Raw genomic sequence first — 21,780 nt, forward strand, 5'->3', positions numbered from 1 at the left:
CCTGTCTGTTGGTCCGTCCGAAACGGCGGAATGAATAAACCTGAAACTTATACGATTTCACAACTAAATGACGTGTATGTAAAATGCCATGTCCCGTTTAATTTGAATTTCCGGTTCTACCGGAAATGAACCGATTTTCAATGCTTAACCGACAAACCTATACTTTTTCCTCTTCATAACCTTTTCTAAACGAACGATTACGTTTTTCGGACTTTGGTTATTTATTTAAAAAAAGGTATAAATTTTTTTTTTTTTTGCACTTCTATTTTTTCCAATCTTCCTTTCAATACTTTTTCATTTCGTTGCCAGTCCTGTCAGTTATAGATTTTCCATCCAACCAGTTTTCAAAATCATCACGGAAGTCCGGCGGACGGTCTACCGATAAACTCTCCCCTCTTCAGGGTAATGAAAATTGTTGTAAAAAACCTGCTTTGCCGGCTGATTTCCTATATAATTCTATGTCAAAATATGCCGAATCAATTTCCAAACAAAGCAAGAAAAAAAAAAAAAAATAATAACAACAGTGTCGATGGCCTGCAACCCTTGCGTGACGTCGCCGCGGACAAAGAACTGCGCAGTACAAAGCCCACGGAAATCGAGAGTGCACAGCAGAAGAGAAAGGGAAAAACACCTGGCTCTACGCGTAAAAAATAAAACGAAACCCTGCGGTCATCGACCGCCGCCATTGATGCATATTTGGACCATAGCGGATGAGGCGTAATCACATCCTCCCCGGTCATCTAAGCCTGAAAAAACAATACCAACTCACCGACAACCAGCCCGCCGTCGCCGGTGGTTAAATGGTGCCTACTTTACGGGATGAGATCGATTCCTCCCTTAGCTTATCGCGCGGCTGGATGTGCGTCGTAGAGGTTGTCCTCCGCGGTGGATATACCCTCGTCCACGTCCTCGTGTGTGGGGGCGTCCTGCTCGTTGTTATAGTCGTAGTCGGACGGCGACGAGGGAGAGACGCGGCATTGTTGGGCGGAGAGGAGACGCGGGAATTGTACGACCGACGCCAGGCACCGCGGCGCCTAGGCGTCTCCGCCGCCGCCGCCGCCGCCGTCGCCACCAACACTTCCGCAATCGTAGTCGCCACGGTTCAAGCCATTACCTTACTTATGAGGAGGAGCTCTAGTGTAGCTACGGAGTAGGTCGAACCGAATCAAAACAAGCCATTCTTATGGTAAAACCATTTCTATGCGCGAGCCGACGTTCCTCAGGGCCGATCTTACTTCCCGGATCGTCGGATCTTACTTGTAAGAATGATCGAAAATAAGCGATCATTTTTTCAACGATTAATTGAGTATTATCGATTATTTTTCCACATAATTGGTTTTTACTTTTTTTTTTTTTTTTTTTTTTTCACTATGAACGATGCAATGCAATATCAATTTGTGTGATTAGAGTATCAGTTATTATCATTGGATTGCTTACTATAAGTATCCTATTTGATACAATAATCGAAGGATAAATATGAGTGTTTTCATCTGAAATTGGGAAATATTTTTAATGAAACTATAAATTATCAAAAAACTTTTCCGCTATTAAAACTGAATACTGAAATTTACGAAATTTTCGTTTCGTACGCACTGTTTAAAAAAAATACGAAATAATTAATTAATCGATTCATTTTCTATTCAATCGAGTCGTGTTCGATTATTTTTTTGAACTCGATTAATCGATTACGATTCGATTAATTACGTCCGATCCATAACATGCTGCCTACAATTTAGAAATCTCCGTGCTTCGCGCAGGTATAAGAGGGAAAATTTTCAACGCTATTTTTTATCTCTTACAATAACAATATCCGCGTTCACATTTGTAAAATGAAAATATTGCGAGAATTATCGTATTGCGAAAATTGCGAGGGGATTTCTTTGCGGTCAATATTTAATTGATTCAGACACTTGATTTACCACATCGAATCAATTTCAAGAGATTCTGCATTGCATTAGTGATTTTACTCTACGTTTTGCTAAAATTACTGCATGATATAGGTACTAAAGACACTATAGATAAGAGAATAAACTCTTGTGTTGAACCGCGTAACAGAAATTTTTTATCGTTTCAATTCCGTTTGTTTAAATATATTCGTCAAACTGCCTGTGGTGGGAAATAAAATCAGCGCTGTGTAACGTTATAGTTTATAGTGACGCTCAGTTGCACTCAGATGAAGAATTTAGAATTTAGAAAAAAAAGAGGAGTACCATGAGATGATCATTGGAATTTAAACAGGAATTATTTTTACTCGTGAAATTATAAAACTTCGTAAAATATTCTGCTGCAGATGAAATGTAGAATTGTGGAACACTCATGTTTTGCTCAGTCGATCAGCTTGACCTTCTGTAATAAGTCGAATGCACAAACTGCACATTGCAGATACGAAGCGCTCATGTTTGTTCAGAAAGCAATATAACAAGATACGTCGTTAAACGTAGAAACTTTGATTCTCCGCTTGCCTTACGATTAATATTTCACTGGTCGACAATCCTAATACGTATATACTTTATATACAAACGCCGCTTGAACTATCCCCGTCCATGATTAACTCGAAAAGTTGTAACGACGTTGAATCGTTTCAATCAGACCAATATTAATAAAGCATCGCAATAATACTTACCAGGAATTTTTGTCCACCTACTACCTAAAACCTCTGAAATTTTCGCCGAATGATTATTGCCCAGCTGATGTATCGAACTTGTAATAGGCTGGCACAAAAACTTGTGATTGCCTGTTAAAATCCCAAGATTTGAAATTCTTTGCCAGAGTCAATTTGCCTTCCGATACTATGATATTAAAAAGATAATTTTTGCCTTTGATGTGTTTTTTAACCACGTGGGTCCATTTAAATTATATATTTCAGCCACGTTTAATCGAGGTTTTCATCTTCCATTGATTTCGCATGCGTAAATGTCCTTGGGAGTGGTTGTTTTTGCTTCGAAGTTGAATGACCGACCAAGGGAGGGAAATTCGAGGAAGTAGAACAGTGCGTAGAATTGATGGTACCTTTTCGTATCGCTTCAACATCCGGTATCCTATCTGATCGTGAGCTGTTACTTTTGTGATATGGATTCAGCATTTCGTACGCACTAATTGTTCGACTTACACGATCATTCTGAATCCCTTAGGTTCTTTGAAACCTGTAATGAATCAAGAAGAAACGGGAACGAAAATCAACGCTAGTAAAAAGTACGTAAAGCTCTAGGTTTTGGGATGTACATGAGAAAATTCGGTCAAAGAATATCTCAACTCTCGATCCTCCGGACGACCCTTCCAAATTACTTGCCTGGTTATAAACAATATACTGTCGAGGGTGAACCGCCATAACTCTGAGAAACTTATCTGAAACAAACAAGAGAGGGAAATCGCGCATACCGTAGCTCCAGCAGGAAAAATATTTTTAAAAGGCGTTGGCTACCGTCAGTAGCCTGCAACAGACAACGTGTTGCGTGCAATCGATGTGGAAAGAGGTTGGACACAGTTTCTGCATACACGGCAATATTTACTAAGTACTATAATAAACCGATAACGTCATCGGGATGCGACACATCTGTACTCGCAAATATTTACGACTTTTTTTTATTTAACCCATTTCAAATTACATGCGTGTACGTAGATTTATGCGGTCATGAATATCAGGAACTTGGAATCTGATTGATGATTATTACCAGGGATATTGTCAATCGAAATTTCGACTATCATTTGACTTGTTAAAGTCGACAAAATGTCAAGAGATGAAGAATTTCACTGATAGTTGACATAGAACCGGCGAGATAGTTATCTATTAGCTAAAGATGTAATGATGATTCTCAATAATCGAAAGATCGAAGCTGTGCCAACCATATTGGTCGATGGATGTGCATACTCAAAATCGTCAAGATCAAAACGACACCTAGGCAAAAATTATACATCGTATAAAATTCGCCATAGTGAAAGTCAAGGGATTAAAAAAATTTGGTAATTCTCAAAATTTCAAAATTTTGCCCGACATTGAATATAACTATTGACTTTGAATTGACACCCTATTTGCAAATTTATAGTTGACGTGTATACAACTATTGACTTCAAACACGCCGTCCTCGTCAGTGTCCATTTGGTTGACTATTTTCTACCGATCGTAGTCAAATATACCTACGAGTTGACCGTGTGCTACTTGGGTGGCGATGCGAAATAATCGGGACGATTCATTCACTTATAACCGCGTGTTATTTGTGCCGTTTAAGAAGGTTCGCGAGTCAGGAAGCAATACTTTTTCGTTCATTCTGCTACTATGTAAAGTAGATAAAGAAAAAAGAATAGTCCAATTTCAGTGTTATATATTTTACGTTTGTTGAATAAACAACGTAGGTATATATATATATATATATATATACGAAGGTATGTCATTTGATAAATACTCATTGTCAATGTGCGACCATCTAGGAATGAAATTAAAGAAAAGAATATTATAGAAATATTATGAAGTAATTCAAGAACCTTTCGCCGAAGGATGGAATAAGTTCTGCTGGAAAAGGGCGCGCCGGAAGACTGCGGTTTACGATATAATTGAGTTGGAACTTCCTCGTACTCGCACGTACCTACCTATACATTACTACCGTATTACATACCATCGCGTGGAAACACCCATTTCTCCATCAACTACTCAACAGAAAATTCTTATCTTATTCACGAGTTTGCGTTCGCTAGTGCTTTTCTATTGACTCGCGAACATCATACCTATACTCACAATCAGTCTAGTATGAATGACTCTGCCGCAATCTCTGTTTTATTGTTAGTAAAGTGCGAGCAGCAAACGTACACTATGAATAGTGATGTTTGGAAACTTCTCGTAGTATCGCTTCTTCGAAATCGCGGTGCAAGACGCAATAAAGGAATAATCAATTTTCTGGCAAACCTTAATGTAGGGATGGCTTCAGGAGTTAAGAGAATCGAATAAATACTCGTTAAGACGACGAGGAATCGCATTTCTTTACTTACGTTAGTGAAATCGCTTATCGAGCTGCATGCCTGCGGTAGTTCAAGCGAATGACTTCCGGCTGTAATACGAACGGATTATAGCCTCGTGATCGCTGTCTTTTTGCCAAACGCATGAATCGGAAACTCCTGGCAGCCGTACAACGGCTGCCGAAGCCCCAAAGCACCGGTTCTTAAATTTCCCACGCCGACTGTAAGCTTTACCCGTTCAACGAACATTACGTACCTATTAAGAGTGCAAATTTAGGCGTACTGAAACAAATTTCATTCGCTATATATAGTCAATAAGAAATTCTAGTAAAATTAGTATCGTAAAAATGAGAAAATAGTTGTCAACATTTTTTGCATATTGCAACGTTAAATCTGTTCGTTCGTTCGACTCCATTTTTTCAGCTAAATAAAGCCTTAACATCAATTTATTGCAATACTTACAAGAAAAAAATATTATATGACTGTTCATAATCAAGAATAATAATCTGATTACAATTGCAAAAAACATTTTCATTTTGAAGCCAAGAGTATATATTTCGGTAATAGTAAAAAATGGAAGTGTAGTTAAAAACTGCGTGGTAGTCATAACCAGGAATATCTCTCGAGGCAGGAATAATTATTGAGAGTTAGTTTGAAACTCGATTTAATTTTTTTTTTTTTTGTACATTTTTTTTTTCCTTTAAATTTGTTTACTTGGCAGAGCGTCGCAGGATCACATTATACCCACAAGATCTAATGCGATGTGTACGGAGTTTTTTTATTCTCTTTGTTTTCCTCGACGTTGTAAACCTCGGCGACGAAGCCGCCGGTCCGCGATAAAACGGGTGAAACTGCCGTCAGAACAGGATTTTCAGAGAGTTGGGAACGTTTGCTTTTGCCGAGGGGTGCTGACGAGGGGTTGAAGAGTGAAGGATAGTGGCGACTGGCAGGCGCCGCTGGTCTGCGACCCAAATAATAACAGCTATAGTGCCGAACGTACGTCGTACCAAACCATTTCTCTCCCCCCTGCACACAAATACATTATATACATGCGTAGCTGCATATTATAAAGCATTTGGTGTATTGGCTGCATATCTTATAACATAATATCTACGCAAGTAAATTTAACAATAAGTATAAGTAGAAGCAGTTTGCGCACACATCGTGAAATCGAACGATGAAATAACAACTTCTTTTGTAGGTACTATTCCAACCTCGAGTAATACCGACGACTCGAGACCAACAATACGAATAATGGCTTTGGCTGTACGATAATAATTAATAATAAGTATAATATATGTACATATTTATTACTGTTTACTATGGTTCATAGTACGTTCTTCGTGATTACATCCTTCTGGCATGGAATTAATTTAACTTTTCGCACTCACGTTATTACACTGCATGTATAGGGAATTTTTATATTTCACATGGAAACGAAAAAATTTCGGACATAGTGCGCATTGCCCTACTTCTCTTTCCGTGCGTGCAACGAGCGCTCTACCATGCGTGCGTGCGTGCGTGCGTGCGATTGTTATAGTAGATTAAAAAACACATGATGATTGTCGCTAGTTCGTGCGTCCAGTATTAATGAACGAGGATCAATGCGTCTTTGTTCACGCATGGCGTAACCCAACACCTTCCAATGCCAGGTGCGCCTGGTGAACACGATTGGTCAAGCGTATAGGTGATTGCGTAAAGAGGGCAGCGTTCTTTTTTGTACTACGTTATACTCTGTTTCATTTTTCTATGTCGTTTTAACGCGCCGTGCCAATATTGTGCTGCATGAATTATGAATTATACGTATCTTCTTAAACTGCGGAGTGGCGTAACGTTCTACGCAGAAATTGGAGATTTTCGAATCATTCTTGCAGCTATAAGCCAGCGATTCCCCTTCAGGGTAGGACAAACGTGCGACTAACATGCAACTGATTAATAGAAAGATTTTGGTGGAACCATTTGCTATCTCAGTTGGACACGATTCGTGTATTTGGATAATACGCATGCAGCAGGAAAGGGGATTTCGGGTTAATATTCATGAAGCTCACAGGGCTTACCCTAGATTTATAGATAGTAATACTTTTAACACAATCAATTCGAAAGTGGTAAAGTATGTTGGGGGACCGAGTCACGCGCTTCGTAAATTAAACCAAGAGACAAAACAAACGGAAGGTATTGTTATTATTCCATTTCGAAAATATCGAAGAAAAAAGGCTGCGCTGAAAACTTTCCTTGGACTGCCGTACGAATGGTACAAAAAACAGTGAAATGTGGAAGTCGACTACAATTGATGCGAAATATATACAAGAAAAGTCAACGGCAGACCAATTAGCAAAGCCAAAACTGGCTAACGAAAAACCAACCCCGGAATCAAAATATGCTTTGCTATTACAGCGTCACGTGTTTGCGTAGTTCGGTTACGCGAAAACTTCCCTCAAGTTCACAAGTCATTCAATAACTGTAGTAGAGCCATTTCTCGAAATAGCAACCCTCGAATAGCAAAAATTATTACCGTCGAACGCCCGTCCTGCAGAGTCCACCTGAGAACGAAAATTACTTTGTTATCCTTGGGGAAGGTTCAGCTAATGGTAACCTTCTTTCGTTACGCCATGGTGAATTCGTGCCGCAGGGTCATAATGGTCTCTGACACGTTGGGGGAATAATACCGTCGATTTTACTAGCAGTGGGTGGATTAACGCGACTTCATTCTCCTGCTAGAAGCATTTGTGAGCTCTGCACGCTGGCTGCGGTAACATGATAACAAATTCAGTACCATATCATGAAAGGAAACCGACAGTCGATAAAAGGAGCATACTGGTTGACTGCATCCTACGTTGGTCGGATATATAGGTAGGAACCATATGCTGATTGCTATTTCTACATGGATGAACTCGGATTTTGAGGGCTTATGAAATAACGACTCCGTCTCTAAAGAAGGTGTATTTCAATTCTAAAGTTTGAACCCCTCCCATCATGATTCACATTTACTTACAGTGGTGGTGATATGGCATCGAACTGACCCAGTAAGTAATACCTACCTATGATATAATTCAGGCCGACAGTGAAGTAGTTGATGAAAACCTACTTGAGTCGCACACTAAATCTAAAAATTATTCTCACCATGCAGATTACCGATCAATTCTTAAAATTTAGTTAAAGTTACACAAAATTGGCAATCCTGGACTTATCGTGGAAAAGGAAATAGGAGCAGTAATTACTGTAGAATATCAAACTTTGAACTGCAATTCATGAAATGTATCTTAGGCATGCAAACGTGTAACCGTCGTAGCTATTTTTTCATCGTGATGTGGACCAAAACTTGATGGGCTGCATGCGCAAGAGCTTGAATAAAATTGCACTTATGAGAGGTAGAACATTTTATGATTCTACAAATTTCTAAACATCGAATATATAATAAGGGAAATGACAAACAATGCCACAACGCCTACTTATGTGCGGTGAAAGACACTTGGACTCCACAGAGGGAAGCGAGCAGGGTCTGGACGTCACTCTGAAATAATAAACGACCGTGTTCCTCCTACACATAATAAAGAAGTTTATCTTTTAGATAGTTTAGCCGCAGCCTCGGATCGTTCCACTTTCAAACTTTGCACTCCTCGAAAATACGTAACAATTGATAATCAAATGTCATAAGTTGCAGACCACAGTTCAGTAGCTTATATAATCTAGTGAATCGTGTCAGGGACTGTAGTCCTGTTAATCAAATCAATTAGAAAACCACACGTTACAGATCTGTAAAGACACTTTGAAGACAATCTGGCAGAGATTGGCGAAAATGAACTCAAACCTGTTAAAATCAACGACCGTTCTTCGCGAGTAAGAACGAAATACGACAACTTGAATCTAGAAAGAAATTTTTTTTGTCGCATATCTTCGAACAGAAGTAATGTTAGGTAAATTTGTCTAGAGATATTGTGAATCTCATCAACCTACGCAAGCTAATCACGCCATATATCGAACGTGCCGCGAATAATAATCCTTTCATCCAAACATCGTCACAATTTCCAGATGAAAAAACTCCATCATCAAGTGCTCTTTGACAAGGTGCAGCCATGCAAACTGCACTGAATACTCATAACAATGTTATTCACGGCTGAAATCACATTCTGATACCGATCGCAATACTTTTTTTTTTATCCATTATAGCCGCAAAGTGGTATTACGTGACGTTCGTGCAGCGGATCGCGTATCTACATACACGCTCGAAACTGCTTTACAATTTTGTATTAAAAGCTTAAATTAGACTAAACATACGGATGCTTGTTGCAGAGTCAGAAATTAGTCACAGCTAGGTTTGAACATCCAATCCATGGTACCATTGCAGTTATTCGTAATAAGCCGCTATGTTACACGAGCGTATTGGAGGCTCAAAGCTAACTTTTTACGGAATTCGACAGACTGAATGGTATTCCGTATCTTTCATCCTCGAACTTTTTGTCATACACCATACAAACCGCTAGATAGCCTGATATGCATATCATACGTGTACCTACCTACCAAATAGATGTCCTCCGTTTCTAATTCGACAAATGTCACGAGACATTAATACGAGTGTTACATGTGTCGCGTGATCATTCGGACAAGTTCACCCATACTCATACGAGTTGTGATGGTCTACGTTACATGGACGACTGACAAGTATAGTGTATATTGTACTGCATGCGTGGGAGAGGCAGGGGCAAACACGAGCAGGAGCAATATTAGGAGCAGGAGGTCAGTTAGCTTGGCTATTAATAATATTTAACCGTTTCTTTACTACGTCGACGTGCGTTTCCGTGTATCATCTGCGTACATATATGCGTGCACGTACGCCGCTGGCTGCTCCGCAGGAAAAGAGACATTATTCACTTGCAGTACCGACTCTAGAGCTGCGAGCCGCCACTTTACAAATTGCATTCCATTTGATAGTAGAACATAGGTAACGTTTTACATTCTAATACTCGTTCCTGCATATATCATCCTTGAGTCCTCCTCATTTCGGGGTACATCTTTTCTGTCTTGGTGTTGCCAGTATCATCGGTATCATTAGTGTCGTTCGTAATCCTTCAATTCTGTGTACCAAAAATTATATATGACCATTCTGGTTTTGAGTGCAGTACATCGGGGCAACCAATAATTAATCGAAGACTATCTAGGACCTAGGCATTGCTATAATCTTAATGGGTACGATCGTTTGTGAACGGAATGCATCTTACATTCGCCATCGCTAATGTCGTACACATTTTCAGAAATTAATATGTATGAGCAGGGAGTTCTTCTAAGCAGGATTACAGTCAATGAAATTTACACGGAACACTATTCTTATCGCAAAGATGTATCAATAAGGTTTTGAGACTTATCACACTTCCGCTATTGAAACAGCAGTTGCTGACCCCATTTTTTCGGATATTTAAAATTAAATGACAGGTAAACCAGCACTGTGTCATCGTGCCTTATGCGAAAATGCGAAGATCTTTTTTGCTAAAGTAGGTTAATTTTTAACGCAAAGGACAGGGATGATTTTATGGAATTCTAAGTCTGTCTAGTTTACTGGTACCAATTTGAAACATGAACTGAGGAAATGGGATACGGTCATTCGACGCTTTTATCTCATGAAAAGGCTACGTTCGCGAAACCGAGTTGTAACTTACACTTACAGGATCGCATCCGCAAGAGCCATGTATTCACGTTCAGATTTTAGGACCTGAGAGTACACAAGTGGGCTCGTCAGTTCAATTCCAATTGTGGGCGTTAATGGAAAAATACTTACTTGCTCACGTTGACACCGGTATACATACATACATGTACAACGCATTCAGAGCTGCTGAATCGCATATCCTTTACTTTAATACAGAAGATTAACTTTTACATTCCGCTCACGCACCATTGATCATTTTGTTCAACGGCGAGATAAAAATAAAACTTCATTACGTTCAGTCTATGTAAAGTGACCCTCAGCAGTCTATGCAACGTTGATCTGCTGAAAACCTTCCTGTTCACATACAGACCTACTTGTACGTGCAGAGCATACGTTCAATTCCATAATCTCAATTCATGATCCCGTACACGCATACTGAAAACTCGTATAGGTATACGCTTTTCAAGGAGTATGACAATTATGACGATAATTGAGAATAACGTTGAAGTTAATTTGTACGTAATTCATCATTTATTCTAAATTTATGATTCCAAATGGCTTCATAGTTGTTGTTTTGTTATTGCATTCGTAGCAAAATTGACTGATATCACGAATAAATATGTGTATGAGACGTAACCCGAATAATCAAATTTACAAAATCTTTACTTATTACTCATACGTTGTATACGTATACTACGATTAGTTTCCACGTGACATATTAGTCTGAGTCGGAAGATCAACGTGATTATTACGCTGAAGTAATTGCAAAAGAGCACCATGGAATGAATTAAATGACACATAATGACAATATTCTATTTTTATTGTAAAGAAAATTTAGCAATACACTCCGAGTCCTCAACATCACCTCTTCAACCTACACCAGTAAAATAGTAAAGTAATTCTCCAAGTAGATGGAAACGATCATCAAAGGTACGATGCTAAGTTTGAGTTGTTGAGATATAGAAAGACAGGCTTCGTTGCGATTCGAAGAACTTAAGTAGTGCGAAGTCGGGGTTGGTCGACGGACAGTAGCTGCAGCTTCTAGGGTGGGGAGCCAGGGGAGTAACTACGTGATGAGGTACTAGTGGGACACCAGACACGGTCGTCAGCTAAGCTCATAAGCTGCAGAGTGTACCTTCAATCAGTTCGCACACAGGCGTGACAGCGGTCATTTACCGGTCCTTCCATTTCCGCACACCCTGCTGACCTGACTGGAAACTGAAAACCTTACCAAAGTCCGTTCGAACAAACACTCAGGAAAAATGTACGCGCAAATTTTGTATCTACTTATGAGTGTCTACATCCTTAGTCACTGTGGTAAGTCTCAATTCTTCCCCTGCAATTTCACCGTTAGGAAAAACGTGGCAAGGCTTATAATAATCCTTACAAATTCGAAATCCCGCGTGACATGATATAGTACGGCGTGCAGAATTGATGATTCTGTTGAACCACTTTATATTCGAGAATGTATTGCAAACGTGAATAAGCACTTTACATGTTAATTGGGACGTGGGAGTCTTGTCCGATAGTATCACGAAATTTTCCTTCGATAAAAAGGATCAAAGTCATCATTTCTTCGATTTTAAACTTTAGCCACTTGGTCGATCTCTTGGTATACATACAACTAACGCAGGTTCATATGGTCTAAGTTGGTAAATCACATTAACTACTGTCGCAGACATTAGACTCTTTGCCAATTACCGTAATATCATAAGCTCGAAGGTTCAATGAACCTTGAATCGTCTGCATAAACAGATTCTTTAAGTTGAAAGATAATCTACGTCCCAAGAGCCGGTATCGTGAAAGCTTGACATATTCCAATACAACGCGTTGTCCTTATGTGTGACTCGTCAATACATGTCTGTGACGAGATTACCCTGAATATTATTGAAAAATTATCAAATCAAGCACAGAAAAACAGAACAATCACAATATCACAGAGTATTTTCTATTGGTTGAAAAAAGCACAGTGTTTATCATGGTAAATTTATTTGATTGCAATAGTTATTTCTCACGACATTCGACCCACCAGCAAAATTACACGTACCTCATAATGATTATTTGAAAGATATGCATTCGGATTAGCGAGCACAAAAGTTGAGCCATATCAAGGCAGCTTTGTAATCAGCAATGCCAATTAGCTGGCATGGTCTAACACGCTGAATTGAGTAATTCGTACGTAACTGCCTCGCTTATTGCCTCATTGTTAATTGAATTGAACGTATGCTTTACCGTCTCACGAGAAATGAGCAGCAATTATACGTAATAACTACTTTCATTCTCGGTTAACAGCTGTCTTATCAAAATCGAATAAATACTGTAGCAGGATATCGACGACGCCTGCGAGTCACAATATCAATCTAACAATAATCTAATATGTTTTGCCACCGAGCAATTTAGTCCAATTGATGCGACCAGTAGGCAGTAGTCAACCTAGTTACAGAGCTAGATCATAGTCGCGTGTATACTGTCAGTAAGGGAATGAAGTTGTCGATAAATCAATCGAATGATATTTTATTATTCAATCCCCGACTGCCGTTTAACTAAATATTAAATTTAAATATAAACTGTGACAACTCGGGTACAAGAAAAGCGCTCGATTAGGTTCAGGTGAGAAAAAGCTTTCTTCGGAAAACCGAGAGGAGTTACTTTCATCGATATAAAAGACCGGTTGTTATGCGAGCCAAACAATCTTCTGTCAACTGAAATGGGGTTAAAATCTTAACGTCATGCGGTTATCATTTTTGTTTCAGGGGTGGACGCCCTGCTTTGCTTCGAATGCAACAGCCACAACGATAGCCGTTGCGCCGAGGCTCTCCCTCCGGATGTCTTGAAGAAAGATTGCGCCGACCATGTTGAGGGTGCGAAGTACACGATGTGTCGCAAGATTACCCAAGTCATTGAGTTCAGCGTCAATGGGCGTAAGTTGATTTCCTGAATGGAATTGCCTGATTCTGTGTATTCGTTAAATTTATTCGCAATTCTCTTTCTATTGCGCACTATCCAGTGCCAGCAGATTCGCGCGTCATCAGGGGCTGTGGCTGGGACGAATCAAACTACATGGGAAGGTGTTACCAGCGAAGTGGATTCGGAGGTCGCCAAGAAGTCTGTTCCTGCACAGGAGACTATTGCAACAGTGCTACGGAGTCGAGGGTCAGCGTCTTTCTAGTCGCCACTGTCATAGTTGGCTTCCTAGCCTTTTGGGGCAACTAGTCCACCATTGTTAAACCAGAAGAAACGATAAAGCCAGCCGCAGAAGAAGAAGGAACAGCGCGAGAAAATATATTGCGCCATCAGTCCTATGAGTCGATCGCATAGATGCAATTGTTGGAAATTTAAAACGCGGAGAAACGAATGACGTCAAAAAATTCAGATAATGGGGTAAGAGAGGACTGATTATTTCAAAACTGATAAGAAAAAAATGCCATCGTGGCTGCGCTGTCTTGAAAATATTTAAATGACTAATCGACTCATCAATCCCACCGTATTTCACTTTGTACAGATTAAGATCCTAAACCAGAGGTTGAAAAGAGTATGTTGAACTCAAAACTCACTGTATATTTTAATTTATAATTGTAATGAAACAATCGACATCGCGTATTCGTGCACACATGTGTACGTAAGAATTATTATATTTGATATAAATTAATGTACAATAATACATAGTATAGATGTAAGTTTATAAACACATGTCTGTACCTAAAGCATGCATCTCAAGCCATCAGAAGCAATTCCGCGATCGAATATGTATAATAGTATGTTCATTAATATCTTATCACAATCGGAAGCTTACACACTGGGGTGAATTTATGGCATTCATGTAATATTTATTTCCAAGACCGATAAGACATCCATCTTGATCAATTGTGGGAGATGGATCAGCTATACGTAAGATATTAATTAAACGATTGTATTTTGGTGAAAAACCTACGATACGAATTTAAGTAACTCATATGTGCTTACAGCGATAAGTAAACTGTCTAAGGATTTGACTTTTTGTACGTTAAGAGCAATTGGCTCTGATAAATGTGCTATATTACTATGCCGGAGCGTAAAAATTCATGATTTACAATATTTCAACTACGATCGGATAATACAATACCACCTTATATTACGCAATGCTAAGAGTGATTGATTACAGAAGTGAGACATCGAAATCGTGGCTCAAACCGATTTTCAAAAAAAGAATATCACTTTTGGTAACTCACATTTTTCGTTGTTATTAAGAAATTTGTTTCCCCATTTCAGTAGCCTGCCATTCGCTCGACATAATACTATATTTTCTGCGAACCTCACACTTTCAGTTCAATTCATGAAATTTAATTGAATCTGTTGCGTGTTCAAAGAACAATTCACATGTTCATTACACATCCAACAGTTTAAAGGGCAAACCAAAAGGATAGAATTTTCATCAGTTCTGGATTTCGCCATCACCCTAACGTCTCTCATATTTTCCGTTTTCCTTTTTTGCTTAGTTTCTTTTTCTTGGGGCCTACTTTTGTATCACATATGACGCGAATAGCGGGTAGAATGGCGTCCCGGTTTAAAGTATTCAGTATACTTTGATGCCCGCCGTTTCTCAAACTGGAAAGGACTTATAAAACAGGTACGTGGCAAGCCAGCAACGTTATGGCCAATTTTCCATCCATCATTTTAGAGTGAGGTTAGTCTAAAAACAATGTCGTGCTTACAAATTACCATATCATCGATCTATTATTTGTATATACGGTCCTCGGAGCCTGCTGTGACATTCCAATTTATCCCAGTTTCTTACTGATCCAAAGTGCAACTCTTCACGTCTCTTCGCGAAGTTTAATAAGTTTTTACAACTGTAATTGATAGTTCATGAACAATCCATTTATTCCTAACGTAACTCGTGTTACCTTCAGACTAGAAATTCGATGCTTAGAATTGGGCTGTAAGGAGGCTTAGTACGGACAGATTTTTTTCTCATCCTTCCACCTCCTTCCATTCAACTGTTTCTCAACGATTTAAAGCGCATACAGCGATGAAACACAAGTTGTAACGCCAATCCTGACAATGTTACAGTCAAACTTTGAGTCAGCATCTGGTCCGGAACCAGTGATCGGCAGCCCAGAGACTAATCTAAGGACACTTCACCCTGCAGCCCCACCTATAGGGTGGAGGACCATGCATCCAACTGCCCCACGATCCAGCCGATCATCAGTTCACTCCTTGGCTCCGTCTCCCACCGTAGCACCTTCGCCGTGTCCCTCACCATCGCCGTCGCCATCGTTAGCCCTTCCTATTGCCCAACAACAACAACAGCAGCACATCATCTACGGACCGATAACAGCATTGCAGCCTTGCGCCGCAGCTCTGCACTCCCCCTGTGTTTACCCCTCAAACACTCAGCGAGGGACCAGTACGCCGATATCGGTACCCCAACACGCCCAAGGTTAGAAAATTGAAAACGGTTGAGCGGCGATCTGGCATTCATGCGAAATCTTTCAGGTAAGAGCACGAAATGGCATGGAAAATCTAACAATAAGCCCCTGAGAAGCCAGTACTGCCACGGGCAACCAGGTCAATCTACGCATCCATCCTACGCTGGAAAATCGTTGGTGGTGTACGATCAGACGCAGGCTGGAACACCGGTATCGACCTCCTCGTTCCTAGTCTCATCGTCAACCTTCGCTCACGGCCAATTCCCAGCCGAACACTACAACAACTCAAGTGTTGCCCTTGTGCCTCCACCTTACTTCAAACCACCCGAGGTTCAGACCTTTTGCCTTGTCCAGGATCGGCAGACTGCTCCGCAGCACAACTCATACTACAATATTTCGGCCGCTAACACTTGCAGTCGCCAGACTGTCAACTCGACCCCTGGATTTCAGCTGCCAAATATCGCTCCGTACACTGTAACTGCGATTCCGAATAATCAGATTCCCGCAGCCCTCCCTGTCCAGTCAACACAAATATTTCAAACCGCCCCTGTTGGCTTAGTCTTCGGTCCACCACCGCGAGAGAAATATGCGGCCAACTCGGCACTTGATGTATCAACTTCGGCAAAGTACTTGAGGAATAAACATCCATGCAGTGTAGCAAATCCGAAAATTCCGACAATTCCTCGACTGCAAAACGAGTGGCCACCATCTCTCGCTCCTACCACCAACTCCTCTTCTTCTACCGCCGTAGCTACCAGCGTCAATGCACCTGCCCTTTCCTCCAACAACGTCGCATTTGATGCCTGCAAAAGCCCACAAGACACTTCGTTCCAGAAGCTAAGTATCTCGACGCCGCTGAAGCAAGCTGAAGACCGTTACTCCGACGACTCTTCAGTCAGCTTTGACTTCACCATCGAGGCAGAAAAGATGGTGTCAGCTCTCTGCAATACCGCTTCGTCGAACGATCTTGGAGGTGTTTGTGGAAAGGACGAGATCCGGAAATCAGAAACAAGCTACTTCAACGGGGCCGGGGACAACGTGGGGAACAAAGGAACTTGGTTCGCTGACTTGGGGATCGAGTATTCCCTTAACGGAGATGGTGGTTCTCGAGCTGTCGGGACTCAGACGCAACCAAATCAGGCCTTCGCTCAGCAACTGCCCGAATTGATACGCAAGACTGCATATTGGGGCTGCAGTGAGGCCGAGTCGATATTGAACTCGGTTAAATACCAAAATCCGAAGCAAGCCTGGCTGTCGAATATCTCCTCAGCAACGAGGACCGCTATTACAAAGTCCTCCACCTGCTTCCCTGTCTTTGCAAATGACGGAACATTTGTCCATGACCTTATAAGCGCTCTGTTACGAGTAACCAATGGTTGGCTAATTCTGGATAATTATTTAAACAAGCAGCACTATCCTAATTTAACGGACAAATTTGACGATGAACTTACTAGATGCTTTCAAGGCTGGGAAGGAAGCACTTACGAGCTGCTCAGAAACGTGATTCAGACCTTTCTTAAACTCGACGAAGCTAGTAAATCAAATTTCAACCTGACATCTGGCCCACAATCTGAAACACAAAACGGTTCTTTTCCAGGAGACGTTTCCTTGTACACCAATTCCGACGTTTTCTGTCCCACTGTAAGTACCGCCAGCTCTCAACATCGTTCAGATAACAACATTCTATCTTCAACGTTCCCCTTTCAACAACCACAAGAGTCCGCTTACGCTGTACACTACACTCGGCAACCCACTGGAGTACAGAATTTTCGTTACATCAATACTCAACAAGGCCTAAAAGAGACAAAACCGCGCAGTAAGTGGACACTAACCGAGAGCTTGGTCTCGGCTCCAGAAGGTACGAAGTCGGTACCAGATGTTACTCTTATAAATAACGAAGCGGGTCTTGGTGGATGCAAATTTCGGTCAAAAATAAATTCATCTTCGGGAAAAGACACCGCACGACAGTCTCTGAACGCAGAATTTGTCGACCTGAGAAATAAAGTTATGGAAAGCAACTCTGACACCGTTAAACAATGGAACATGAACTCTGACTCCAGGAGGAAGAACGATTTTCTTTTCAGAATAAAATCTACTGGGGAAATGGAACCGGTTTATAAGGCGAATTCATCCACCGGACTTGTATCGATGTATTCAACGAAAACATCTGACACGGCATATGACACAGGCGTTTCAACAAAGCTATACATGCAAGATTCTGAGACAGTGTTTCGTAATGCCACTGCGGTAGCTGAGCCTGCTTACATCGGTAAACCGTCTATGCTAGGAGAATCCAATTTTACTAGAAAATTTCGCAGGGATAACGATCACCGAAGTAAATCTTCAAAGTGCATGGATAAAAATTCTTTAGCCAGATCAGGAAGCGGCGTCGAAACAATTTGCTTAGGAAAATCGTCAACCGATCATTTAGAATTGGCTACAGTGCCTAAAAACAAAATGACCCTGCTGAGTCAGATTGAACCAAGCGCGACTCTGGGCAAAGGACGCGAAGAAATGGCAGCCAGTCTGTCTGCTTGGTTTGCTAGCATGCGAACTTCGAATCCAGCACTATCTGCAAGCTCGACGGGAAATTCTGAAAATCGTCTCTCAGAGAATTACAAGTCACCCCATTCTCAAGATCTATCACGGAGCACCATTGACCTGACCAGGCAACTTCAAATGGACCCTAACAGGCAACTGAAGACCCTGCAGAACATGCAGAGCATCCAAAGCGCGCCCTGGAACGCCTGCAACCTGATCAACAGTCGAAACAACGTTCAGCAAATCGAGGAGTACGACAGCTCGGAAGATGTCAGAGTGTACATGAAGCCAGGAAGCTACAATGTCCCGAAAAAACGACACCAACGACGTCCAAATAGACGCGTGGAGAATCCACCAGTTCCGAGAAATCCCAGCGGTAACATAACCCAAAACAATTCCGGGTCCACCCAAAGACTTCAGTTCCCAGCTGTGCCAGCCCTTCCACAGCCTTCACTTTCGCTAGATAACTCCCCTCGGATCTTACGCCGAGTAAACTCTTCATCATCGCATGATTTCTCTCAGGACGTTACTTGGAAGGCAGCTTGTGCTTCTGCCGAGATACTGCTGGAAGCGCTGGCTGTAAAAGAGGGTGAAATCGGCGCAAGTGAGGTCAAAGAAACCACCACTCGAATGAGCCCAACACCAAAGTGTCAGGACGGTGGAGCCTCAGCCTCCAGCTATGAGGCTTCGGAGGATGACTCGGGGTCAACGTGTAAGTTGTCCACTTCCGGCTTACAATCAAAGGACACCAAAATGAGTAAAACTAACATCAAGACGGACTCTTGGTTGATCAGAACTCTGAATAACGCCAGTATCAAACAGAGGCAAGAACCCGACTTGGACAGTTCAGAGTCTTTTAACAGCTCTATACACGAGGATGAATTGGTCACAGGGAACTCAGGAAAAAAGCTTGACACTAGTTTGAGTCGCAGTCAAGAACCTAGAGATGAAGACCAGGCCACGGACTTGGCCGAGGGGATTGTCAGGGCGACATACTCGGAGACGGTGCGACGCTGTGCCTCTGGTAACGGCACCAAGGAATCGTGCAGATCGCGACCTCCAAAAGCTACCCTAGCAAACACGTCGGGAACCGGTAATATCATGTCGGCTCGGAAATGTCAGCGCAAAGAGTTGCTGTCGCACAAATCGCGAAAATCAGTCGTAAAGGGAGTCGCAAAGCAAACAGATTTAGCTCCGAGCGAGGAGAGTTGCGTCAAGATAAAACTAGCTAAGGATGAAATTCCCCGATTGCCCGTGGTCAAAGGTCAATCGAAGAAGAAAGACGCGGTATCCGTACATTCTGGAGAGAATGGAAAGAACAAAGGTGGAGATCGTGGTTGGTCGGTTTGGTACAGCTCCCGAAGAAGACAAAGTCTCAGTCCGCTGGCATCGAGGAAGCTAGAGGAGATTCACGACACAGTCTGGCAGATGGAAGAGGCTGAAATGTTCAAGTATCCTCCGTCAAGTTCACTGGCGATTCGCTCTTCGACAGAATCGGTTTGTGATTATAGTGCTTGAATGGAACAATTTGCATCTTGCTAATCGTACTTGGTTCCAATTGTATCTTTATATTATATATGTTATTCTCTCGACACAGAGCGAAGATTATTACAAGGTCATAAAGAGCCCCATGTTCCTCGAAACAATCGACTACAAGCTCAAAAACAAAATCTATCATAAGGTGGAACACGTCATCAGAGATTTCAGAAGAATCATCTTCAACTCGAGGATGTATTACAAGGTACGTTGAAATCGAAAATAATTTCCGTACACAATTTAATGAAACATTCCTTGATGCGATGATAGAACGATGCCGATCGCATGGCGCGCGTTGAAGCATTGTCGCAAAAACTCGACAACCTCTTCGACGAACACTTTACAAGCTGGGATTTTGAAAATATAACCGGAAGCCCGCGGGATGGCAACGGATCGCCAACTCCATCTCGTTACAAATTGCCAGCACAGAAAGCAACGCGTTCCGTAAATACGAAAAAGAGTCCGTCGGTTCACATAAATCTAGATAACTCTGGCTCAGTACACTAAACGTACCCAAAGAATAATAGATTTCCGATTGTCTAATGATGTTTATGCTTTTTTCACGGGATTCGCAGATGTGATACGTTCAGAGTCACGATCGTTTACAATCATCTAGCTCCTTGCTTATCTCACTTACATCGGCTACTTAATTGTAATATAGGTTCAAAGGTACCATAGATTGATTCGTGATTGGTCCTATCCGTTCAATAACGAGCGACTATAAAACTGGTCAGTATTGATTATCATCGAGCGAGAGTAACAAGATTTAGGACTTTGTATGCGCATAAAACGTGATGGACCGAGGCCTACCGCATACTTAAAAACTGTTTAGAGTTATGGAGAAAATGAGGGAGACTAGAACCAACGCCTACGATCATTACAAAAGTAATAATAAGAATAATAATAGTAACAATAATAATAATAACAAAGGTTACATTAGCAATATCGGTGGCAATAGATATAATAACAATAAAGATGTTAATTTGATAATCGTAATTTTTTGAACGCACTATTAGATTCGTGGAAATCGTTAGGTTTTTATATCCGAAATATTATATGCACGACACAATGTATTGTAAACTAAGCCGTGAAGGCTTTGAGTTTGGGTTTGATCAGGATACCTTCTTATCGTCAAATGCTTGTTGGAAAAAATTTTTTTGATTTCCATTTTTTGTGAGTATTGTGTGGAAATGTTGACAGATGATGGAACATGTGAAAATAAATATCTTCTCTTATACATTATTAGTACGGTGGTTTCAATCCGGGTACGGCATTACGTTACGATAATGTTTTTTTATCTATCTATTGGGAGCAAAACACAACAAAATATAATTCATCCAACATCTTTAATCTATTACGCGAGTTGATGAGGGTGAGAAAACAAGTATCAATATATGGATTCATTTTACTTGATTTATTCTGTTTCTCCTGATTGCGTAAATAACATTATATAATTTAAATTAAATTAAAAATTAAATTACTAGAGAATTGTTTGATGAGAAAATGATGTTCGGTAGCAAAGAAACTGAATTCATACTTCATTTGTATTTGCATTTCTGAATATTTCGAGCACCATACAAATTGCTTGGTATATCATCGTATTATGTACATATATGTATTCATTTTCTATCTTGGTCATTGACTAGTGTGACATTATTCTACTAAACGGAAATTATATATTTATATATTTTATGGATATTGTTTATTATA

The 21,780-nt window shown here is 40.8% G+C and overlaps 2 protein-coding genes across 4 annotated transcripts; both read left to right on the forward strand.

The window, feature by feature from the left end:
- The first annotated feature begins 11,655 nt into the window (after nucleotides 1-11,655).
- On the forward strand, nucleotides 11,656-14,792 carry LOC124416557. Its single transcript, XM_046897739.1, has 3 exons — nucleotides 11,656-11,902; nucleotides 13,339-13,506; nucleotides 13,593-14,792. Exons 1-3 carry the CDS (start codon nucleotides 11,848-11,850, stop codon nucleotides 13,796-13,798), a joined length of 429 nt encoding a protein of 142 aa, XP_046753695.1. The 5' UTR covers nucleotides 11,656-11,847; the 3' UTR covers nucleotides 13,799-14,792.
- A 144-nt stretch (nucleotides 14,793-14,936) lies between these two features.
- LOC124416546 lies at nucleotides 14,937-21,305 on the forward strand. 3 transcript variants are annotated; one of them, XM_046897720.1, is made up of 5 exons: nucleotides 14,937-15,191; nucleotides 15,635-16,004; nucleotides 16,061-20,031; nucleotides 20,132-20,275; nucleotides 20,341-21,305. In XM_046897720.1, exons 2-5 carry the CDS (start codon nucleotides 15,737-15,739, stop codon nucleotides 20,575-20,577), a joined length of 4,620 nt encoding a protein of 1,539 aa, XP_046753676.1. In that variant the 5' UTR covers nucleotides 14,937-15,191; nucleotides 15,635-15,736; the 3' UTR covers nucleotides 20,578-21,305. The 3 variants fall into 3 exon arrangements, with proteins under 3 accessions (XP_046753676.1, XP_046753677.1, XP_046753675.1); XM_046897721.1 differs by having other exon boundaries at nucleotides 15,635-15,965; XM_046897719.1 differs by lacking the exon at nucleotides 14,937-15,191 and having other exon boundaries at nucleotides 15,626-16,004.
- The last annotated feature ends 475 nt before the right edge of the window (nucleotides 21,306-21,780 follow it).

The sequence above is a fragment of the Diprion similis genome, chromosome 2, assembly GCF_021155765.1.
Source record: "Diprion similis isolate iyDipSimi1 chromosome 2, iyDipSimi1.1, whole genome shotgun sequence".
Taxonomy (NCBI): domain Eukaryota; kingdom Metazoa; phylum Arthropoda; class Insecta; order Hymenoptera; family Diprionidae; genus Diprion; species Diprion similis.